This window comes from Hippoglossus hippoglossus, chromosome 7, assembly GCF_009819705.1.
Source record: "Hippoglossus hippoglossus isolate fHipHip1 chromosome 7, fHipHip1.pri, whole genome shotgun sequence".
Taxonomy (NCBI): Eukaryota; Metazoa; Chordata; class Actinopteri; order Pleuronectiformes; family Pleuronectidae; genus Hippoglossus; species Hippoglossus hippoglossus.
In genome coordinates, this window is record NC_047157.1 from 26481161 (window position 1) to 26507062 (window position 25902).

Consider the following 25902-nt stretch of genomic DNA (forward strand, 5'->3'; position numbering starts at 1 on the left):
TCTTATTCTGATCAGTGAACCAGCTCCACCTCTAACTCCGTCAGGATCCCTGACTGATCAAAATGTTTAGATATCAACCCTGATCCGATCAGAGCAGAAAACAAAACGGAGGAAGAAGATGAGAAAAACTGTTTCATTCTCTGTGGTTGGTTTTACACGGTGGCAGCAGCAACATGTGTGTGTGTGTGTTTGTTTCAGTCTTGTTTAAACACACACACACACACATTGTAACGTCATTCATCTTTTAAACACACACAGCTGGGAGGAGGTAACAGAGACTGAGGAGGCTGGTGGGAGGGTCCAGTCTAATTCCTGGAACAGCAAACAAAACATTGGATTGATACCTTGTTTTTAGCTGCAGTGTCTGTCCATCACCCCCCCCCCCCCCCCCCCCCCCCCCAAACACACACACACACACACAGATTTCAACATTCTCCAGCATTGAGATATTTATTGATTATTTTTTATTTTATTTTTTTAATTTATTTTTTATGAGTTTTATTTATTGTGGGAGGATGTACACAAGTTTATTAGAGAGATCAACATCAGATGTTTACTACACACACACACACACAATCATGTCATTATATATAACATGTATATGTGCAGGTTTGGAAACGACCATTTACCATCAAAAGCTGAGACGTTATCTAGTATTTATCTCAGGTTTCTTCTAAACGTTAAATCTTGTGTTGGAATTTGTTGTTAAATATTCCTGTTGTACCAAAGTGTTTTCTTTTTTTTAAATGATTAGTTTAAGTTAATTTCACTTTAACGTCTGCAGACGAATCTCGAGCCGTAATCTTTGAAAATTAGTTAAAAAACGTGACGGTGGAGTCGAGTCGAGGTCGTTGGTCGTTTCCCATCCTGTCCATGTTCGAGTCCATCGATCGGTCTGATTGCTGAGGAGACGTTGGACAGATCGATCGATTTGAAAAACCCTTCATCGCACTTTGCTCACGGTCGGAACAGAACGTACGAATCGTTCGACTCCTCTGGCTCTTGATCCAGACGATGTTTTCCAGGAGTTAGCGGGAGAAGGGACAGAAACATCACAGAAACGGGGCTTGTTCATTTCAAACCAATGAAACTCTGTTTGGTATCAAATGGGTGTTTTTCTTATTTCTCACTTGATATCAACAGAAGGTCAACCAGTGATTCCATCGGTTTAAATTTAAATGTACTAATTGAAGGAAGTTTGAAGTGAGACATATTTTGGATTTTCAGGAATCAGTGGTGGCTCAATGTCCCTTTGTAAACTTTAATAACATCCATTAATAAAAGCAGATCACAACTGTAGAGATATTAGAAAAATCCTCATGTTATACCAATGAGAAATTGATCGTCACTCAGTATAAATAGACTTTTTAGGATTGAACCTCTGAGCTTCAGACGCAGGTCTCAGTCCCCCCCCCCCCCCCCCCCCCCGGAAATCAATTGATCTCTTATTGGTTAAATGGGAAATCAGATCAATTCCCTTTTCTACCAGTGGGAGATGATCAGAAATCCACTGAAGTGAGACGAGTGCGACCAGTGACCAGAATTCAAATCAAAATCTCCCAAGCCCCTCCCACCCCTGCAGACTCCTGACTAACGATTGGTTGACTGACAGATGAGTCGAGCCAACAGCGAATCCCAGTGGGCGTCATTGTACCATAGAAACAGCGAATCACTGAACTCCCTGCTGACTTTAAACGGGGAGTCTGATGTCTTTATTGTACCATAATATGATTATTGTTATTATTACTATGATCATGATTATTATTATTATTATTCTGAGCAGGTGCTTCTCAGCTGCAGCGGGATCGGGATCCAACACGTTCAAATTAACTTTATCTGTAAGCACTTTTCTGATTGTTAACAAACGCCAAACTCCCAGATCTCGCCAAGTCGTTCCCCGTTCGGGTCCCGAGTCGCCGGCTGAGAAACGCTGCTCGTACAGGATTTGTGTCTTAGCTCATGATGGGATTGTTCATTCAGGCGGCGTTTCAGGTGTCAGGTCGCCAGGCTTCAGGATGAGTTGAAACGATGAGTCTGCTGTGATGCCACAAACCGATGTCACTTTCTTCATCAACAAAACGCTAAATCAATCAGAAACTGGTCATTGCGATAAATCCCAAATGTGGAACTAGCTTCACGTGAGCAGAATCTGAGGCTCCCTGATTGGATGCCTCTTACAGCGACGCGCTCTCGGCCTCGAAGCTAATCACCGTCAGTCTCCCTCTGTTGAAACACTCACAGCTGTGATTGTAGTGACGTCGCAGCGCTCCCATCCTCTCGACCCTCAAACGAAGCCCCGTGATCCTCAGCGCCGCCGTTTAATCACTCTGCCTGAAAACACACATCGCCTTGATTCAGCGCTTTCCAGGATGTAGTCAGGGCCCATTCTTTTGATACCATTTGCCATTGCCTTGTTTTTATTTTTTTATTTTTGCTGAGTTACAATGTAATGATGATGATGAATCTTCATGTAATAGCCTGTGTCAGTTTTTATACCATTGCCATTGCCTTCTGCTGAGTTTGTATATTTGTGTGATTTCACTAAAGTGTAATGGAAAAGTTTGAAGGTTTTATTGTGTTTTTTTCTCGTTAGTTTGCTGCTGCTCAGTTCAAATGAGGAATAATTTATCTTTAAACATCGTATACACAGTATCAGAATTATGGCTGGTTAATCGATTATTTTCTAAATTAAAGGTGGAGTTAACAATCCTGTGAAAATGATACCAATCATAAAACAATTAGCTTTTCCCTTAAGGAGCTCTGCCTCCGTAATTCATACATGCGTGTTGCCAAGGCAACGGCAAACTGTCTGTCTCTGTGTTGAAGTCAATCTCGTCTGTTAGCAAACGAGCAAACCTGGAACATCTGATGTGACGCAGCTGTGTCTTCACACGTCTTCATACCTTTCAGCTCTCAGAGGCCTCGACCATCTGTGGATTGGCCATCGGGACAAATGCTGACCATTAAAACATCCACAAAGATTTTACTGACCAATGGCCTGCTCTGCCTAAAACTAAAAACTAAAATTGGCGCTAGCCATTAGCATGTAGCAGATTCAACGTCTGTTGCTCCCACTTCCCATATCACTGTTCTTCTTCCTCAGTCCTTCATCCTGTGCATGAGCACAAACGGCGCCTGCTTCTGATTGGCTGGAATCGACCTAAGCCATTTTTTGTTTCTCGTTCACAGAGACCAGGCTTTGGAGGAACACCTGCATTTATCCAGCAAAAGGTGTTTGATTCAAAACCTTTAATTAATTTTTTTTATTCTATAAAAGGAGAAAAATAAATAAAAACTGCTGTCACCATTCCTCGGAGCTGTGATCTCTTCAGTACATTTTTCCGTAACTTTAAAATATTCAAATCAATGTGATGAATGACAAAGAAAAGCAGCTGATGTTTGTTTGACGCTTCGTACATCAGAAGATTTTCTGCTCGTTTGTAAGGTGACTTTAAGTTCGGTCTCCAGCTGCACCGCCAGCCATCAAACGCTGGCAAGGGTACAGACTAATTAATGGAGAACAATGATCCTAGGCTTTGCATGGCTTATCAGCAGCGGCAACAAAGGAGCCGTTATCACAGGTTTTCATTATCAGGTCATACACTTGATTAAAACAGCGACGTGTGGAGCAGCCGAGGGACTGAAGAGAAGCTCAGGACTTATGACAGTGTTAAATCATTTCACAGGTTCTTAATGAGCAGCTTCGAGAAACAAACTCAAACCGTAAATATGACTTTACTGACGTGTTTGTTCTGAGTTTCAGGTGAAGGTTTGAACCTGTGATTCAGGAACAGCACGTCCTCTTAATCCTCATTGTTCATTCAGCATCTGTGGATTAGTCTGAATCAGACTGAACCTGCAGAGTTTAATCTCTATTGTATGGATTCATAAGGATTCAGGTTGGATTTCCTTCCTGCTGCACGTCGTCTGTTCAACCACATTTCAAACGTTCTGCCGGATTCAGGTCTGAGACTGAGGAGGTCACTGAAGGTCACTGTCATGGGACTTAAAGCATTATCCTGCAGGAAGTAGCTTTTGAAAGATGGTGAATGTGACCAACATGTCTTCACTTCTGCCCACAATCCAGATATGGATGTAAACGCCACCATCTTGCAGATTTAACGTCATTTGAAGTCAGAGTTTGAGCAGAAGTGATCGGGGGGGGGGGGGGATCAAGGTCTCACTCATACACCCGCCTGACCAATCATGAGTCGGTTTCAGTTGTCAATCAATCAAATAACTAATTAAAACCAAACTTATCAAACACATGAACACTTGAACATCGATGTGATAAGAACTACTTAAAATGACAAACATATTTTTTTAGTTTGGTCCATTTCCCACCTGATAACATGGAGGAGGTGGGGTTTATGACCAATACTGCAGCCAGCCACCAGGGGGCGATCAAGGTGATTTGGCTTCCATTTTGGTTGCCGTTCTGTCGTCCATCTTTATTTACAGTCTTTGGTAAGGAGACTGAGGATCAGTTCTCTGGGAGCAGCAGCTAGTGGACACTAGAGGAACTGCAGCAGGAAGTACTGAAAGTTGCTGATTGGTTCGGAGGCAGAAACAGGAAGAGCTAAACGCTGGTTTGTGTCTGGACCCGCGGCTCGTTAACGTGACGAGCAGCAGCAGAGACAAACGAGCTGCGTTACAGAGTAAAGCTTTGATTTGATTACTGTGTGTGTGTGTGTGTGTGTGTGTGCGCGCACGTGCACGAAACCTGTAGATGCTGACTGGGCAGCTGGTTAACAGGCAGCCTGACTCAGGCCTTTACACGCACACACACACACACACACACACACAGAGCCACTTTCCCAAATTAACCGTTAATCATAAACGGTAAAAAAACGATGAGTCATGAGTTTCCTCGTCTCTGCTGCTGCTGCCTCACACACACACACACACACACACACACACACACACTCGTCTGTTGGTGGTCTGAGTTATAATTTCTTCCGTCAGCGAGTTTTATTTTTTCTGCTGATGGTTGTGGACGTAGAGAGATTTTCAGATCAAAATATTTTCAAGTGCAGTTTTATTCAGACACTTTGTGGATTAAATTATCTGATTTAACGTATACTTAGATTTTCTTTTGGTTTGGTACATGTCCCAGCTGCTGACATGGAGAAGGTGGGATTTATGACCTATACTGCAGCCAGCCACCAGGGGGCGATCCAGGTTTTATGGTAGCTTCAATGTCGTCCATGTTTATCTGCTGTGATGTGAGCTGCTAACATTAGCACATCCAGCTAAGTAGCTCACTACCACCATGACCTCACGATTTTATTTCTCAGTTTGAGATTTTTTCCAGCGCCATCTTGAATTCTGAAACCAGAAGAAACCATATTCGGAGGAGCAGGGGGTGGAGCCTGACTGAGAGCTCGAGGACACACCCACCCTCACCTGACCCCTGCACCCATTGGACGGTACTAGCTGTCAATCACACTGTGGTATCCCCCCCCCAACACATCCGCTGCTTTATGGTCTGTTTGACTCTAAATGATCATAATTCACTAAATGAACATCAGCTGTGTGAAGAAGACTTGAAACTAGAGACTGAGACAGAAACTCAATCAAAGTAGAGTCATATTCTCATAGACTTCTATAGAAACTACCAGTGGAGTCGCCCCCTGCTGGTCAGTACACACAATACAGGTTTCAGGAACTTCTGCATTGGTTTCACTTTTTGGACCCAGTGTCTACGTCCATTTTTATAAAGAGTCTCTGGAAAAACAAAGTGTTTGTTCCGTGACCACTGATTACTTCCTGGTGATGAATGATTTTGCTCCACATTCCAACAACCTCTCGATTCCTGGAAACCTGTTTGAAAACCCTGCTGCGGCTTCATCTCTGGAGGTTTTGAGTCCAGTTTGGTTCAGTTCGGGTCGAAGCTTCTCGGACTCATGTGACTGCTGAGATTCTCTTGTCAGAGCTGAAGACGGAAGACGATCCTGCAGGAAGACGCTGCTGCTTCATCCAGTCTGTTTGACTCGTTGATCATATTCAAGTTAATGATCGGTCTGGCTCATTAACTCTTAATTAGTGAGCTGTGGGTGAATCTGTCCCCTGCTGAACAGCTTTATAACATTAGAGTTGTATTATCAGAGTGTGAGTCAGCAGGTCAGACCTGTTTCTGTTAATTACTCCACGATGAGCAGCTTTAATGACCTGACATGTAGAAATACATTTAACTGTATCAGCAGTAAATGTTGCTCCAGGCTTGATTCTCTTTTTATAACTTCCTGAGCTGGAGCTCTTCTGTGGCCATGTGGAGATTCAGTATTTATAGACAATATTTGTATTATTATTATTGTTGTAATTATTAGCCTTTATTTGACCAGGTTAGTCTCCTTCCTGTTCTCAGCCAATTTATCCCAGGAATCACTTTGCTTCGGTGACGAACCGTTTTCCAACGAGATGATGATGTGACACGATGTTTGAGTTACACAGTTCAACTCAACCCAACATCTAACGGTCGACGTGTAAACAAAATAAAGGGCATGAAAAGCGTCTTGTTGTGTGAGTGCAGCTCTGTTTCTAGGCGACAGCGGTAGGGGCGGGACAAGCTGCAGACGCCAATCACAGAAATCCTCTGTAGACCACACCCTCATTTTGAAGGACGCAGTCTTCGCTGCCTGCTTGGTGGGTCGTGTAGACCCCGTCCTCCTAAGGACGTCGCCCCTGGATTGAGACACAGCTAATGTAACATGATACGATGGGAAAGAGTTTTAGTTCTGACACATCATCACATCATGGACACTATATTGAAGCCTGAAAATAAAGGATAAGATAAGAAGAGTACTATCACGTCGTCATCACCATCATCTGACATCAGACGCCTCGACAAAACAAATCAGGTGCAGCCATCACATCGGAGATCTTAGTGTCATGTTCAATAATGTAGGACGACCCTCAGGGGATGTTATGAAAATTTAAAATGGCCCTTTATATGAGAAAAGGTTCCATGCCCCTGGTGGAGGAGAATCTACGGTGGCTGGCAGGTGACATACAAACATGAAAGTCCCTCCACAGAGACAATGTTTGTCCAACTCTGTAGAAACATGTGTTGCAACAAGACCGACTCATGAAAACAAGATTCTTGCTGGATGTTGCTCTTTCATGTCGGTTCATCCAGGACCCAGACGTCCGTCCCCTCGGAGACTGAAACCCAGTCACAGTCTGGGGAGTCGTCTCTGTGTGAGTGTGTTATTAATAAATGATGGTTGTCATGGGAGGGGCCCATTAACTGCAAATGTTAGAGCAGGAGAGAGAAAAACACCAAACACACTCAGATAGAAGGTTTCTATTAGAGAGTCTTCAGGGAGATCAAAGGGCTATCTGTCTGGCTTCGCTGTTGCTATGGTTACTAATCGGGAGTTTTCCAGCCGCAGAGACTTTTGAAAAAATGCCGGTTTTATTTTGAAAACCCCAGGGTCTTGTTTTAGTCTGGACCATATACTTAGAATAAAGATGGAAGACAGGAACCAAACATGGCCGTGATTGGTTGAGCACGAGTTTGGTTGGATTCTCTATAACGTAGCTCCGCTCTACAATCACTACTGCAAAGATGGCAGCGTTTCTTATCTGGGATATTTTGGTTTCATTTATGGATGGTAGGAGGAAGTGGAGACGTGTCGTCCATCTTTATTTACTGTTGCTGATCTGGACGAATTGAAACGGAGACTTTTGTACACGATGGCGCAGAAGCCCACGTTCTCTTCCTAATTGGTTCTTATCAGTCACATGACTCGTCTGCCAGTGGGGAGTGCAAAGCGTTGCGAACACTTTCTGTCGGTTACGGTTCCACGGCAGCTTTGTTGTGTAGCTCACATGTTCACTGGAAACATTTCAACACTCGGCTCATGTTGACGGACTGAAGACTTTGAGGTTCTGAAGTCCCCACAGGAGCCGAGAGATAACAGTCATCCAGGGATTAGACTGTACCCAACCCCCTCCCTCTGAGCCGCAGTTAATGAGGCTGTCGGTGTTTGTTAGAGAGATGAAAATATCCATAATCCCACTAGAGAAAATTAACCACCACTCTCCAGAGATCGGAGCGAACACAGAACTGTGGGGAGATATTCATTGCAAAAAATGGCGCTCCTAATTATTTTTTATCACCATTTAATGACTTTTAAACTCATATTTACATTTTAAGATTCTTATTTAGGTGAAACAGAAGCCGGCACGTCTCCGTGGATCAGACTTCTCTCAGAGCTGGCTTCCATGGTCTAAATAACATGCACCCTCCAGGGATTAGACCAGACCGAGATGTCTTCATTACTGTTATTAAGGTCAAACTACACCGTATCTAAGGAAGAAAAGTGGTCACCCAGAGAGTAGACCCTTCCCAGGACTAGCCATTCCTGTGGGATGCCCTTGTAGTTTATAGCCAGTTTTCAGGAAATAGACACTCCCCATTGAGCCGATCTATTCTCAGTTGGCATCTTTAAAGGGTAACTGGCGACAGTAGCCATGGAGCAATGGATCAAAATAATGTCTTCTGCTCAGAGGATAAACTGAACCAATCTCTCCCTCTCACACACACACAGACACACACACACACACACACACACACACACACACACACACACACACACACACACACACACACTCACACACACACACACACACACACACACTCACACAGAAGACTGTGCTGACTCAGCCTCGCCATCATTCCTGTCCCATGTGGTTGCCATGGTGACTGCATCATGTGATCAATAGGAATGCCAAAGCAGATCAATTAAATCCTTGTCTGTTCTGCTTAATTGATTGATTAGAAGGTCTAATGGACGCCATCCTTAACGAGCCATTAGCTTATTGGCCGGAGCTCCACTGTGCGTCTGCGTGTGTGTGTGTGTGTGTGTGTGTGTGTGTGGTGTGTGTGTGTGTGTGTGTGTGTGTGTGTGTGTGTGTGTGTTTCCTCTGCTACCATTCTTAAAGATGACATTAATATTCAGCCAATCAATGAGCAGAACTGAAAAAGGAAGGCGGGACGAAAGAGGAAACCAACTCATTTGTTCCTACCTCCATCAAACCTTTAAATAACGCTGCTTGATGATGCTGGGATTGTGCAATATGGGGTTTTATTATGGGATGGTGCAATATGTGCTACGTGCAAGGTGTTTTTCTATGGGGTGTGTGCAATATTATATTTATTTTAACATTTTAAGTGAAGTTAATGTTGTGATTGACACAGTCGGTGCTGCTATGTAACTTGTTTTGTAAATATGGAATCATATGTCCACAGCGTTTGAGTCCAAAACTAATTTCCCTACAGGGACAATAAAGTAAATCGTATCAATCATCGTGAACCTTTGAGCAGTGATCAGCCATGTTGCCTCACAGCACGAAGGTTCTTGGTTTGAATCCTGTCTGTGTGAAGTTTGGAAGTTCTTTCCGTGTTTGCGCGGGTTAGAGTCTGAATGTGATTGCGAATGGTTGTTTGTCTCTGTGACACACACGATCTGACCCCGCCTCTCAGCTCATTTCTTATTGGACAGCTGATAATTAGCTCCTTCATCTTTTCTCTTCATAAAGTATTGAATGTTAAATGACCGGTTTGTCTCTGACCGACAGGACGTTCTGGTCGGTGTGACACCACCAGACCGACCAGAACGTCCTCACAATGTAGGTCTGCTGCTCCGGGTCCCCACAAAAACACTGATACAAGAATCCACATGCACATACAAACAAAGTGATTCGAGCCAACCTGAAAAACACAGTGGAACAGTTTTGTCTGCGGGTGTTTGAACACAGCTTAATCAGCAGAAGGTTCAGCTCCCTGTCTGTAGTCCAGTGGGCCTGCTGCCACCAAATTAATGAGACTTTATGGGCAGCTGTCCCAGACTCACACACACACTCTCTCACACACACACACACACTCTCTCACACACACACACACACGCCTTCTTCACGTCGTTTCTTCACCTCATTGTGGGTCCGTGTTGTTTTATTGTTGCTGTCGGAGCTGATAAAACCACAGCTCACTGATGCTGAAAACAACAAGTGACATCATTTGATTGACACACAAAGTGAAAACAAATATTCAGACCTGACAGTTTATGACACAAAGTTTTCACCACACTGCAGATATGTCCCCACACAATGAATTCCATCATCTGCAGTTTGGACATATTTGCATCATACTGCGGAAAAGTGATGATGCTAATTTGTATGTATTTATATTTTCTCATTTCAGATAAACAGGCGTGTTTGAGAGCAGCACAGGTTCCTGGAGGGAAAAGAACAGCAAACAATTATAAAAACTGAAAACAATGTTTTATTCGTGTGGTTATATGTTTGTGGGAACATTTTCAGACAAAGAATCACAAAGGACTCGGTATAGAACCTTGAGGGACTCCACAGGAAGATGTGTTGTATTATTACAATATTTAGTTTTACAGTTACTCTGCATTCAACATGTACAACTCAGATAGGATTTAATAAAGATATTAGTTATAACAGATAAATTATAACAGATCCGTTATAACAGGATTTTTTTGTTCATTATTCTCTGTTGGACTAAAACGTTTGTGTTTCATGAAGAATTTGGAAACATGACTGAGATCATATCTGACAGAGGAGGTGACATCATCGCACAGTGATACAGAGCAGTGGTGAGGTCATACAGTAGAGGATGGAGGCAGCCACTGTACCAACATAGAATATTCTATTACACTGTGTGTGTGTGTGTGTGTGTGTGTGTGTGTGTGTGTGTGTGTGTGTGAGAGTGTGTGTGTGTGTCTGTGTGTGTGTGTGTGTGTCCACTCAGCTCTCTCATCATTAATACATGTCGTCTTTTCCACTCAGAGTTTCTGACCTCGTCTCCTTCGGACACGTCTCTAGTCTCTTTAACAGGGTTTTCATGTTTTCACCTGCTCTAATAATTCAAACCTGCTCTGATCAAATCTGACTGAACATTATTTCTCTTCCCTCCGAGGATCAGAACTGTATTTCTCCAGGTTTCTGACACTGAAACCTGTGAGACTGAAGCTGCTGAGAGCTGATGCTTTATTTTACTGTAAATTTCTCCATAAACAACCTCTGATGGCCGTTTGTCTGGAGCTTTACGAGGGAATAAGATAAACCATCGGTGGTAGAGAATTATCATGTTGCAGGTTACAGGTTTCTTCTTCTTTTCCTTTTTCTGTCAGTGTGGTTGTACTGTTCTCAGCGGCGATGGGCGTCATGTCGAGGTCACAGTTGGAGCACAAAGACGAATCAGTCCATGAATTTCAACGGCTGGAGTTAGCTAAGCAAGCTCAGTCTGAGCTGGTGATCCGGACCAAGGTTTCTCTCACGTTAGCAACACAGAATTAGATTTACTCGCTAAATTAGCTAAATCAAAGCGTGTGGTCAGGATTAAGGTTAATCTAACATTAGCAATAAGTTATTAGCTTTACAAGTGAAGTTAGCTAAGTTAGCTCAGTCAAAGCTGGTGATTGGTAGAAGGTTTATCTAACTTTAGTTTCACATTATTACCTGTTTGAAAACATAGTGAAGATGAAGAGTCAGGTTTCTATTACATTTCTAAAGTTGTAGAGAGCGACACATAAAAAACATTAATATTCTGATTCATCTCTTCGCTCGACAAACTGAACGAGATGTTTCTAAATGGCCTCGTTTTCATAACAAACTACTTGATTTAAAAAGTTGCCAATTAAAATGCATTACACATAAAACATTATTATAATGACCCCGGGGGGGGGTTGTGGACACTGACGGAAAACAGACTTCAGTCTAATCCAGTTTACAGTAAACTGCAGAACAGAAGTCAGTTAACCAATGACCCTGCTTCACGTTGACTCAATTACAGACGATGATAATGTAATCGAGTCATTCATATCTGCCAACAGTCGTAATTCTCAAGGGGGCGGGGTCTTACTGCTGTATAATTAAAACACAGACATTAGAGGGATTTTTATTTATTTATAATATTTTAATGTCACTGAAAATTCTTTCTCTGCGTCTCCAGCCTCCTGGTTTTGACTGTTTTTACCCTGAACCCCCACGGAGGCTGGAGGCGGTCCCAGGGAGGACGCCGGGGTTAAACCGCCTAGCAACACCCCGGCAGCTTTTGCATCATTTATGATTGGGTGTCAGCCGGTCACATGATGGCGTGAGTCATGTTTAATGAATGAAGTCTGGTCGTCTTTTTAAATAATCTGCTCCGACACAAGATTCATATTTATTTCACACAGCAGCAGATTGAAAATGATTTAATGTGTCTGACGGTTTCGTGCTTCACTCCACTGACCAACAACACAACACAAACCTACAACACAACACTGACCCACAGCAACAACACAGACCTACAACACAACACTGACCCACAGCAACAACACAGACCTACAACACAACACTGACCCACAACACAACACAAACCTACAACACAACACTGACCCACAACACAACACAACACTGATCCACAGCAACAACACAGACCTACAACACAACACTGACCCACAACACAACACAACACTGACCCACAGCAACAACACAGACCTACAACACAACACTGACCCACAACACAAACCTACAACACAACACTGACACACAGCAACAACACAGATCTACAACACAACACTGACCCACAACGCAACACAACACTGACCCACAGCAACAACACAGACCTACAACACAACACTGACCCACAACACAACACAACACTGACCCACAGCAACAACACAGATCTACAACACAACACTGACCCACAACACAACACAACACTGACCCACAGCAACAACACAGATCTACAACACAACACTGACCCACAACACAACACAACACTGACCCACAGCAACAACACAGACCTACAACACAACACTGACCCACAACACAAACCTACAACACAACACTGACACACAGCAACAACACAGATCTACAACACAACACTGACCCACAACACAACACAACACTGACCCACAGCAACAACACAGACCTACAACACAACACTGACCCACAACACAAACCTACAACACAACACTGACACACAGCAACAACACAGATCTACAACACAACACAGACCTACAACACAACACTGACCCACAACACAAACCTAGAACACAACACTGACCCACAGCAACAACACAGACCTACAACACAACACAGTGTAACATCTATTCATGTCTGCACCTGCAATTTAAAAATAATCGATGTCTCTAAATTAAAACGTCAAACAGATTTTACTCTCACACAATTGACATTTCCTGCCAGTGCTGATGATAAATAACTGACTCGTGATTGGTCGAGCTCGTGAACTGGTGGTTCTACTTCACAATAAGATGCCAGAGTTTGTATCTGAGACATTTTAGCTTCAGGGGGAAGAAGTGGAGACGCGTCGTCCGTCTTTATTTACAGTGGAAACACGTCTCTGGACCTATGAGTCTCTTCAAGAGTCGTGTTACATGTAATGAACCAATCGGAGCTCCAGGTGGCAGCTGGATGTTTAATGGAGGATTTTAGAAAACACGTCTCTGCAGAGGAAACAGATCAGATAGTTGATCTCCTGTCGATGAAGCTGCACGTTGCCTCCATGATGATCAGCAGCGTTTTGGGCCTTTGGGGCCAAACATGGAACCAAACTCTGTCTTGAGTTTAGATTCAGTTAAATGCACTTTAATATAAGGACGGACATTTACAGTGTGTGACTGTGTGAGTAATACCCAGACCACACACAAACACACACACACAGACACACACGGCTGAGACTCTTCTTCATCCCATCATCATCATCACCTCTCGTTCCTCTATCTCTTTTTATTTCATCCACTCAGATCTTTCATCTGTCCGTCAGCCTCCGTCCTTTCCTTTCCTAGCTCCTCCATCTTTCTCTCCTCCAGTCTTTCTTTCTTTCTTTCTTTCTTTCTCCTCATGGGTGTATTTCCCTAATCGCTTTATCCATGCACCATGACTCAAACACACATACACACGTGCACACACAAACACTCGCACACACACCAGCAGAAGGACACATTACCCCCTGCATGAACCGACTCAGCTCTGCCAGGATCAGGGGGCTGCACAGCACTGATAACACACACACACACACACACACACACATATACACACACACACACACACACACACACACGCTCACACACACACACACACTCAGTCTGGTTTAATGTAGCAGATGATCGATGAGTCTGAATCTGGTTGTTGAACAGACGACAGTCAAACATGGCCGACAGTGAAAACTGAAAGTCTTCATTGTGTCGGGGGTCAGTCGATCAAACACAAACCTCAACTACACTGAGAGCAAAGTGCTGTCAGCGCCCTCTATAGGCTGCTAACTCCATTACAGCCAGACGATGTTTTACAGGATCAGTGTGGATGATCTAGTGGCCTCTAGTGGTGAAGGTGCAGACTGCAACAAGCTGAGCCCACCTCACCGCTCCTTTCTTAGCATGTAGGAGAACCTACGGTGGCCTGCAGGTGACATTTTTATTACATACGGGTAAAAACCTCTGAGCTGCAGCCTCCAGTCAAACAGTAGAAAACGTCTTTTACTGTTTTCATGTTAACCACAGCGATCGTCTGCTCGTCGGGTTCCAACAAAACAAAATGTTGTCACTGCAAGAAAAACAGTCTCGTCATTAAAACCACAGACTGTGAATAAAGATGGACGACATGACAGCTCCCAAAAGTGAAGCCAAAGCGTCCTGATCGCCCCCTGGTGGCTGGCTGCAGTATACGTAATACACCCTGCATTCTCCATCTTAGCCAAGGTTAAAGTTTTCAGCTAATTTTTTATTTTTCTAGAAGAACGTTTTATGATGTTTTTTTTGTTGTTTTTATTTTGTCCTAAACAACTGAATTTCCATATTTAAGTCAAGTTATGAAAACTGAACACACACACACACACACAGACACACACACACACACACACACACAGGTAGAGTGTGTGCAGGACGGAATGAACCTGTTTGTTCTCGTTATATTTACATAACATCACAGACGATATTTAATTTCTAGTTGCTGCTCCCAGGATGTAACAACCTGTTCTCCTCAGGAATCAAGTCTGATCAACAGAGGGAACAGGAGCCAATATTTATTTTGTGAAGAAGAACCGACAGATAGAAGACAGGTTTGGTCTGTGGAAAAACAGTCAGAGTGAGATGTCTTTTTCGTTCAATCTCTCCACCAACAAGTTTACCGCAGACAGTGTCTCCCTCTGCTGGCCATCTGAGGGAACTGCGATAGATAGATAACATATACAGATCGAGCGGGATTTCTTTTCCAAACTAATTTCATTATTTCATTATTTTAGTCATAAATCTATGACTTATATTTACATAATCTTTATGCCTAATAATAGAATATTTATTATAGAATAGAATAGAATGTTCTGTCTCCACCATTATGATTATGATGATGATTAAAGTTGTTATTATTATATTATTACTATTTGTGTTGATTGGTATTTCACACAGATAAAAGTTTTTTCATTTGATATTTAATTTATTTATTGATTTATTATATTTTGTATTTTAAATCAAACTCTGTTAATGTCCGTGTCAATAAAGCTTCATTTCAATTCTGTGACATAGGGACCTCTACGTCACAGCCCCGCCTCGCTGTGTCCAATCACGTGTCGGGATTGGGATGAGGTGGCAGTAAACACCGGAAGCCGGACGTGTTTATAAGCAGCCGCTAAGCTAACGAGCTAACTGAAGTGACACCGCGCGAGTTGAAGTTTTCTCCCGATTCCCTCCGAGTCTGAGGCCGCAGAGTTTCTCAGGTGAGTCCGAACCCGTCGACCCACGACCCGGGGTCTCGCCTCGCCACAGCCCGCTCCAGCTAACCCGCTAACTGCTGCTAGCATGACGTGTGTCGAGCAGCGGCTGGTTCGGGTTTAGTCTGAGACCGGGAGATTCTCCAGGTCCAGCACATAGACGCAGCCCGGCAAACATCAGCGTGTGTTAGCGAGGGGATGTTGTGACGTTCCAGCAAATAGACAGGGCCTCGATCCACCCTGTTCTTATTACAAGTGACGCTTGTGTCTGATGTTTGCTAATTAGCTCAGATCACTGGTTCCCAGCAAATATACAGCACCCACATTCCAGCAGTTCCACTGAAGGAAGCAGATTGTAACTAGTTGTCAGTGGGTGTGTCGCTTCCAGGAATTAGTTTATTCTCTGACTTCACAAGTTTAATTTGAAAAGGAAAAAGTCAGCGGACACACCCCTGAAATTAGCTGTAGTTCGATATTCATAACAACAATAGATATTAAAATAATTCTACATATATAATTGTTAATTTAAACACAAAGGGTAAACATTTTGAAGAGCAGATCATCCACAGGGTCAAAGGTCACTTCTCGGTTTCCTGTTAAACAGTGTCAGAAAGTTGTAGAGTCAAAAATCTGTTATTTTATTAATATAAGTAATCAAAATAATGACCTCTGCCAAGTGTGTTAGTGTGTTTGTTTTATCAAGATTACATAAAAACTGAGATGGATTTCAATAACACATCCACACTTAATCCAGATTAACACGTAGACTCATTCTGCTGAGTCACCGTTTGTTCTTTCTCAGTCTCACTCTCTTCCTCTTTTTAATCTAATTTCACGTTTATTCTTCGCACGAGGTTGCGTAAGAAACTCGCGTTCTTTCTTTAACACCACTCAGCTGCACAATCAACGTAGAAAACCCCGGAATCAGGAGTTAAATGTTCTCACACGACCAGTGACGCTCCACTGCCATGTTGGTTTAATTCTGCTTTTACATAAGAATGGAAACGTTTCGCACAGTGTAAACATCGTCGTTAGCATCGATGTCAAACAGGACGTCCACTAGAGGGCAGCACAGCTTTGAGCCACCTCAGCCGTGTTGTCATTCTGCTTGCTTGTGGACGTCCTGTGGGCTCGAACAAAGTGTCCTCGCACGGTCCTCCACTTGTCCATCGCTTCCAGCCTCAGCCACGAATTCATCTAAGGTTTCTGGTCTTTTTCCTGTGTCTGTTTGTTCAGGATGAGTCTTCAGTGGACGGCGGTGGCCACCTTCCTCTACGCAGAGGTCTTCTTCGTTCTGCTGCTCTGCATCCCCTTCATCTCCCCCAAGAGGTCAGTGCTCGCTGGCGCCCCCTGCTCTCAAACTGTGCAGTCACTGGACATCACCAGAGAGGCTGCTGGGAGATCTCTGACAGGGGGGGGGGTTAAATTAGATTTTGATCTATTATTTTAAATTAAATTAAATTTTATTGCTGCGGTTGTGAGGACTGAATGTTATCTCAGAATTAATCATGTTTACAAAAACTGCTTAAACTGAATTAGGTTTGTTTTTTCATTTTAGCGTCATAAAAATAATGTGTGTGTGTGAATGCATTATGTCAATGAGTGTCCTCACATGTATAGAGAGATGTGTGTGTGTGTCACAGCTGAAGAAGCTGATTGATTTACACACTGAGCAGCTCTGTGAGTGGGATCACATTACAGTCATCAGAACTCCTGACTTGAATCTGATTAACTCAACACAGACTTCACTGATCAACTGACCTCAGTCTGTTGACCGGGATCGATTCTGTGAACAGCTGAAGTGAGGTTTTCAGACCGAAGCTCTTTAACCACAGAACATTCACTTCCTCGTTTACAAGCCTATGAGCAAACAACCGTTTTTTCGCTGGTCACGAGATCGACAGCAGATGTGATGTCACAGCTGCTGGTGGATGACAGAAGCTTTTAACACGTAATGAACCTGATGATTTTCAACATCGATTAATCTGCTGATTCGTCCTCAGATTTATTGACCGACAGATGTGACGAAGACGAGCAGTGAATCCTAACGTCTGAAGCTTTAACAGATAACAAAGAAAATGACGAATCTACTAATTATCTCAGTCACTGCAGCTCCATCATGTTCACATGTTCTTGTCAGTGCAGCACTGTGTGTTTCTGTTTGTCCACTAGATGGAGGCAAAGCTCCAGGTTCTCTATTGTGTGTTTGTTTATTTTTAACCGTGTTTCATTACGTTCTTCACTGCTCTGATGTTTGTGATCCTGCAGGTGGAGTAAGATCTTCAAGTCTCGTATCGTACAGACCATCGCTCTGTATGGAAACACGTCGTTCATGGTGGCCATCGCCATCCTCGTCTTCCTGCTCATCGGTACGCACGTGTGTAGTTCGCTCAGAACGACTGACAACCTGTGATGTGTTGAACCTGTTGTTTCAGACAACAACCAAACTGGAGTTAGTCTACTCTTTAATATCAGCATCGGTTGGATTCTATTGATAATAGAGAATAAACGGGTACATCATCAGTGCTCGGGTCATTTTCTGTTGTTCAATTAAAACAAGTCACATTAGTATCAATAAAAAAAAACAGCCTAAACTCAATAATAAACTTCTATGACTCAAAGTACTTCACAATAAGCAAAAAAAATCAGGAAAGATTTTTCAGTAAAAATTCATTTTCAGAATGAATTTAAAAGACGACACTCGGCATCATCTCCTCGTTCCACAGGAAATAAATATGTGAAAACTCCAGAGTCAGAAAAACAGCTGGTTATTAAAAGGTTTACTTTCCTATCATTGTTTCCTTCATCTGTTGCATTGTGGGATTGATATATTGTGTGTGTCTGTGTCTGTGCAGACGCGTTTCGTGAGGTCCGGAAGTACAGTGTGCCGGAGAAGGTGGACCTGACCAACAACCCGAACGCCATCGAACACATTCACATGAAACTGTTCAGAGCTCAGAGGAACGAGTACATCGCCGGCTTCGCCCTGCTGCTGTGCCTGTAAGACACACACACAGACACACACTGTAAGACACACACTATAAGACACACAGACACAAGCATTATAACACACAGACTGAACACAAATACATCTCACACACACAGCTGCTCATTCCTTCCGTCCTACTGTAAAATTCCTCTGCATTTAGATCAGTCTGCATGTCACTGTGTGTGTTTGTGTGTGTTTGTGTGTTTCCAGTGATGGTTACTGTAAATCCTCCAGCTTCGTCCTGATTGGACTCCGAAGTATGAATATCTCTCCCGGTCTTTGATTGGCTGGCTGCTCACACAGGGTCAAACATGCTTTAAATATGATTGGCTGCTGAGTTCTGTGACACGTGTGTTGTTATTGGACGAGGCCTGTTGTCGGGTGAACCCTGAGGTTACTGAGTTATCTAAGTTTTACCTGAAGTTTAGAGTCTGAGCTGTTTGAATCGAGATCGATCAGAAAACACTGATTTAAACGTCTTATCATAAAGTTAAAGGTCCGATGAGAACTGGAGCTTCGTGACCTTTGGTAAAACACAGAATCTTCACATCTGAGAATCTTGAACCGAAGGAATCGTTCTGGAATAAATGACAGAAACTAAAGTTGTGGTTTATTGAGCTGAACAACTTCCTGCCTTAGACGAGCCGCGGGTTTCAGAATAAAAGCACCAGTGGTTCTATTTTGATTAATTTTATTCCAACAGAACTTTACTGAACTAACAGTTAGAAGACGTCTCTATCAGCGAATGACCTTTGACCCCTTTAGTGTTAACCCTAACGACCGAATTTTCATTTACACGACTTTAAGACATTTTGGAATTATGACTCGTGATGTGCAAAGTCTGCAGAAGTGTGTGATTCAACTTTCCCTCAAAAAAGCAAATCGTTATATAATACGCATTGAATCAGAAGATAAACTTAACGTCCCAACAACAACAGGGTTTTATATCTTTTCATCTCAAGGATCGGTCATTGATAAATTGGCTACTTGACCCGTGACTGAATGGAACCGGTGGCAGTTCGCCGCCTGTAGGTGGCGTCAGCAGCCGGCGATGCTGCTGCTCGGCGTCCGTCTCTGTGCGTCGTTCAGCAGCAGCTGCTCTGACTCACGGCAGCATGTGATGAAGCAGCTGCTGCAGCACTCCAGCGTTTAGACCGAGCCCGACTGTGACTCAGGAATTTCCAGCCTCGGCCACGAAGGAAATATGTAGCACGAGTTTGTGGAAAGTCTGAAGTGCTGGCCGCTGATTGGCTCGCTAACTGACGGCCATATTTGGATCTGAGAGCATAATCTCCCACAGACTTGATCTAATAAACTAAAGGTTGTTTCTGGAAACTGATCCACAGACGTCTGATGTTGAGAGGAACCTTCAGAACAGCAGCCTGAGGATTTCTTCCTCTGAGCATTGAGCTCACACATCAATGATAGTCTTATATTTAAGCCAATAAATGAAAGGAAACATATTCTGCTCATATTTAGGGTCTTAATTTTAATTAGTGTTATTATTTGCAAATGTTTAAATGTTCTAATGTTCAGGAAATCACTTTCCTCAGACTGTCCACTGCTGCAGCTCCTCTTTTCAGCCTCTGTCTCAAACACTTGGTTTTAGCTCCTGTCTCTTTAACCCCCCCCCCCCCCCCTCCTGTATAGCCCAGTCTGCTCTGATTGGCCCACTGGCGCAGTCTGTTGTGATTGGTCAAACTGTTTTCAGCGCGTCTCAGAGATGTCGGCCTCTGCTCCCGCTTCACCTCGGCTGTGTGCGATCTCAGTTTCTGCTTTTTCCATCTGAAGCTGGTGTGAACACCAGGCACCGAACTTTAGACTCCATTGTGTCACGGCAGGGTTCATAAACACATCGCTGCTGATTGCATCACACCCGACGTGCCCCCGTACGACCACCGCACTTAACACTGCGTCCTTCATCCTCCAGACTCTGCTCGTCTTTCTTCACTGATCTCAGACGACATTTCTGACGTGTTTCTTATGATTGATTATTCTCAGCGGTCTCTGTGTGCCCTTCAGGGTCACATGGTTAAATTCACTGAGAGGTTGCTTATGGGAATGGGGGCAGTTATTCTGTACATCTGCCCCCTACAGCTCTGCCCTCCCCCGACCTGAACCAGCATTACATCACTGTCTGTCAGCGCCACACACGTCCAGCAGGGAAATGTCAGGGGTATCTCTGTCTGTGTGTGAATCCAAGTGTCACATGGTAACTTTACTGTGGTGAATGGCTATATTAGGTTGTGTGTGTGTGTGATTTGTTGAAGCCTTTACAACAGATGGTCTGATTCACTGTAGAGAGAGAGAGACACACACACACACACACACACACGTACACACGTACACACGTGAAACAGCTTCAGTTAGTTTCAGGTCTCGGGTGGTTTTTGTGGGGTTTTTGTCAAGCAGGTGTCAAAGTGCTACTGGTTCTGTACGATTAACTGTATATGAAGAAGATTATTGACTGTGTATATACAGACCATCAGTGACTGTATAGAACAGATTGATGATAAATCTTCACTTTTTCCCCATCGTACAAAAGGTGAAGCTAAAATATCTCGTTGCACCCGTCGGTGTCAGCGAACGCACTGACCCGTTGTGTGTGTGTGTGTGTGTGTGTGTGTGTGTGTGTGTGTGTGTGTGTGTGTGTGTGTGTGTGTGTGTGTGTGTGTGTGTGTGTGTGTGTGTGTGTGTGTGTGTGTGTGTGTGTGTGTGTGTGTGTGTGTGTGTGTGTGTGTGTGTTGCAGGTTACTGCGTCGTCTGGCCACTCTGCTCTCCCAGCAGGCTTCTCTCATGGCCTCCAACGAAGCCTTCAAGAAGCAGGCGGAGGGTGCCAGCAACGCCGCGAAGAAATACATGGAGGAGAATGAAGAACTGCAAGAGGTGACACATACACATGCCTGCGTGCACGTTTCATTGTGTAACTTTCAGTATAAGACACTCACCAGTTGGGGGCAGCACTAATCTACAGCTGCTTAGCTAAACCGCAAGTAAACACTGGGGATATTCACACAGGAACACAACGCTCTCATTCACAATGTGACACACACACTCTGTGGTAATCTGACCGGGGTTTGTTCGGGGTGAAGAGATCACCAAGTCCTCCGCTGCTAAAAGAAGAAATTGCTTCATGTGCATATGACAAGCATTCACACACATACACACACACACACACTTGCACTCCTGCAGCATGTTGATTACCCGTGGTTCAGCTTCCAGGAAGATGTTTTGTGTTTCTAGGAGTTTTGGCAGCAGATTGAATTAATTTGAATTGAAATATTTTTGTTTTAAACTGATCTGCTGTTTGTTCAGTTTCACACTGAGACTTTTATCTGAGAGAACGACTTTTAAAATACACACATTTATCACAGGTTCATCACACATCAGGTTAAGTGTCGAGTTGATTAATGACGAGTGAACGTCTCAAACTGCAGGACAGCGTCACTCTTTCCAAAACTCAAGTTCCAATGAATTTGATGTGAGACGCAATTTGTTCGAACCTCCATAAAACACTGGACATGGGGTGCGTCCTCCGCTGCCTCGCCCCGGGGGGGGGGGGAACCAGTTGGCCTGCAGGTTTGTGACTATTGTCATGATCGGAAGCTGAGACTGTCTCATGATTGGTCGAGTATACGAATGGTCGAGACCTTGATACCGTGGCTCCACTCCTCGATCACTACTGCGCTGCTACTGACGTTAAGATCACAAGATGGCAGCGTTTGTATATTTAGCTTCATTTTTGTCCAAAAGTAGGAAGTGGAAACGTGTCGTCATCTTTATTTACACTCATGTACAATGAGTTTTCTGAGGAGTCTTAGAACATCATCTTCACATAGCTGTGTGTGTCTGTGTGTGTCTGTGTGTGTCTGTCTGGAAGGTCATGTGCAAGTGGAGGAGCTGCAGGAACACGTGATGTGACTGATAGCCGTGTAATTTCACTACAGTTGCAGTAACTGAAGGCGACGTGTGTGTTCCTCAGACACCTGCTGCCTCTGACATGTTGTTATTTACATGACATTTTGTAATAGCGTGTTAGCATCAGACAGAGAGAGAGTTTGGTTTGTTTAAATGGTGACTGGAAGTTGCTGGTTTGTCACAGTGAATAAAACCAGTGAAAAGACCACGTTAGCTTTGACTTTCTGCTAACTGCTGGAAGCTAGCTGCTAGAAGCTAACTGCTAACTGCTGTTGACTGACTGTAGCCGTGTCCTTGGGCCTTTAGCCCGTTAAGGTCGAAACGAGATGCTCTGGTCTGTGGTGGATTTCCCACTTGCATCACCAGCTTGTTCTGCGTCTACTGTTGCAACATTAGCTACTTTCAAGCTCAGGGAACAGACTCTAAACAAAGATGGACGACACGTCTCTGCTTTGTTCCACTTAACAAAATAAAAGACCTTGGGGGGGGTTGATAACAAATTAATTTATCTATGTGTTGTTTTAACTCCATCTCAAAGTGTTTAGTGAGAACAGTTCAGCAGGAACCGTTCTGTTTTCTGTGTTGAGCTCCGTCAAACGCGACAGATACAGACTCAGTTTGCTCTGATTGGCTCTGGAGACTTTTTTTAATGATGTATTAAAGCGTTTGGTTTCTGTGGCTGGGATCCGAGTTGATGTTTTACGCTCGGACGTGTCGGTGAAGCTCCGTGAATCTGAGACCTTGTGTCGCCGGGTTCGGTTCACGCAGCAGTAAAATCAGTTTTTATGGCCGAGCGTCAAGTTAAAGGCCTGAAGCTCCGCAGCTGTTTGACTCTGTCCCGCTGAACCACGACACTTCACAGCTCCGGCTCCTCACGTCTTTTATTCTTAAACATCTCAGTACATTTACTCAAGTACTGGACTTAAGTACAAATATAAAGTAACTATTTTTTACTTGAGTATTTATTTTTCCTATGGGAAAGTCGCTGCTGCATTTCATGGTTGGATATGGTTGATTTTAATGTACCACATTTTATTGACCGTTTCAATTTCGTGTACTTTACTTGAAGTACTTTACCATCTAAGAGTATTAATGCATCATTCATTTCTTCATATTCTGTTTGTTAGCTTAGCTTCTTAGAGACGTCTCCTGTATCTTCTCATGAGCTGTTTTCAGACATGAACTGAGGTCCGGACATTTTCCTGAAATGTTCTGGAGGTTCTATACGTGAGAACAAATGTTCGACTCGGTTATTCTGGACAATTTTAGAAACTTTTTATGTAAAATGTGTGGAAGCTTCCCAGTGAGCGAGTGGACATGTTGACGAGGTTTCTAACACGTGACGGACGTGAAACTGGAAGAACACAAATATCTCAGGATGAAGAAGAGGAGCCGTACACGTAGAAGACGAAGACGTCAACTGGGAAAGACGAGGAGATTCCAGATCTTTTGGTGATGAGGGCCGACGCCGGTGTGGATGAGCTGTGAACAACAACACTGATCTTTCCACAGCAGAGTTTATACGTCATGTCCGGCCTCCTGCTGTCTACAGGCTCCGCCCCTGCTGCTCTACAGGCTCCGCCCCTCGCCTGGATGTTCCTGTTGTTGTGAACGAGTCGGACCCAACAACCTGCTGCTGCTCCACAAACACCAACTACAGGACATTTTCCAGAGTTCATGTCTGAAGACAGCTGTAGTGACACTGACACAAACAGGTGTTAATAACAAGCGCTCCCTCTTCACCACAGCTGCGCGCGCACACACACACACACACACACACACACACACACACACACACACACACACACACACACACACACAAATGTGTGCATGCACACACACACACACACACACAAACGCGCACACACACACACACAGGTTGTCCTAGGTCACCTTTGGGGTCTAACCTCAGCTTCAACCACAAACTATAAATGTCTTTTTTTGGGAACAAAACTTTTGTCTGTAACTGTCTTTAGTTTGTCCTCAGGTGTTTCCTATGACACACACACACACACACACACACACACACACACACACACGTGATCTTTATCAAGTGTTTTTTCGTCAGTTTCCTTTTTCCTGTTTTAATTCGGTTTTTTTCTGTCTCACAGAAACTGCGTAATGCTGGTATCGATGTGCCGGAGGCCGGGAAGAAGGGAGCAGGACCACAGGAGGAGAACAAGAATCTGAAAGAGGAGGTGAAGACTCTGAAGGAGGAGCGAGACGCCTGCAAGAAAGGTGAGGGGGAGGGAGAGAGAGATTCCTGTACTTACGTTTAGACCCGACAGAGTGAGGACATTTTGACCAGTCCTCACTTTTTAAAAGTTCTGTTTGAGGGTTGGAACTTTGTTTTAGGGTGTTGGGCTCGGGATGTTTTATCTCAATGAGTGTCCTCACGGAGCTAGAAGTACAAACGTGCGTGTGTGTGTGTGTGTGTGTGTGCGTGTGCGTGCGTGTGTGTGTGTGTGCGTGTGTGTGTGTGTGTGCGTCATCTCTGAACTTCGCTGTCATTTGTTTCCAGCTCTGCAGAAGTCGGACAGTGACGTTCGAGCGATGAAGAAACAGGCGGAGAACCTGACGGTGGAATACGACAGACTGCTGGAGGAGCACAGCAAGCTGCTGGTAACACACACACACACACACACACACACACACACACACACACACACACACACACACACACACACAGTGTTTCTAACGCCCTGTTCCGTGTCTTTCAGGCGACCAGCGACAAGAAGTCAGACTGAGGAGGAGAAACAGTTTCCAGCTTCTTTCATCTTCATCACCTTCGACGTCCCCAGCTTCTGTTTCCACCTCGACGTCCTGCACAGCGATGTGATGTCACTTCCTCTCTGGCTGTGATTGCTTCATTAGACTGTTCGAGCTTTTTCAGAAGATAAAAAAAACTCTTCACTCGTGTTTCTGTTGGACTTTTTGTTTCTTGTTCACAGATTTTTTTTCTGTCAGTCAAACGGTTCCTCCGTCTGAAACGATCATAACTGATCGGATCTGATCATTCCCTGTTTCCTGCTGAAAGGGACGAGTTTCATTCCAAAATAAAAGCTCCAATGGTTTTATAAAAACATTCGTCTGGCGTCTCAGACGATTGTTTTTCACATTCTGGGTTAAAAGTGTCCAAACAGAAACCACCTTCAGACTCGGATCAGAAATCACCTGGTGAATGTCGGGTTGTGAATTTATCCTGAATGTTTCCGTTTTATTTCTGATTTGAATGAAATTCCCTGAACTC

General features: G+C 43.8%; 1 protein-coding gene across 1 annotated transcript; it reads left to right on the forward strand.

Annotated features, from left to right (window-relative positions):
- The first annotated feature begins 15594 nt into the window (after positions 1–15594).
- bcap31 (B cell receptor associated protein 31) lies at positions 15595–25902 on the forward strand. The gene is made up of 8 exons (XM_034589970.1): positions 15595–15751; positions 16982–17074; positions 18014–18114; positions 18601–18745; positions 21485–21620; positions 24764–24890; positions 25174–25274; positions 25373–25902. Exons 2-8 carry the CDS (start codon positions 16983–16985, stop codon positions 25397–25399), a joined length of 729 nt encoding a protein of 242 aa, XP_034445861.1. The 5' UTR covers positions 15595–15751; position 16982; the 3' UTR covers positions 25400–25902.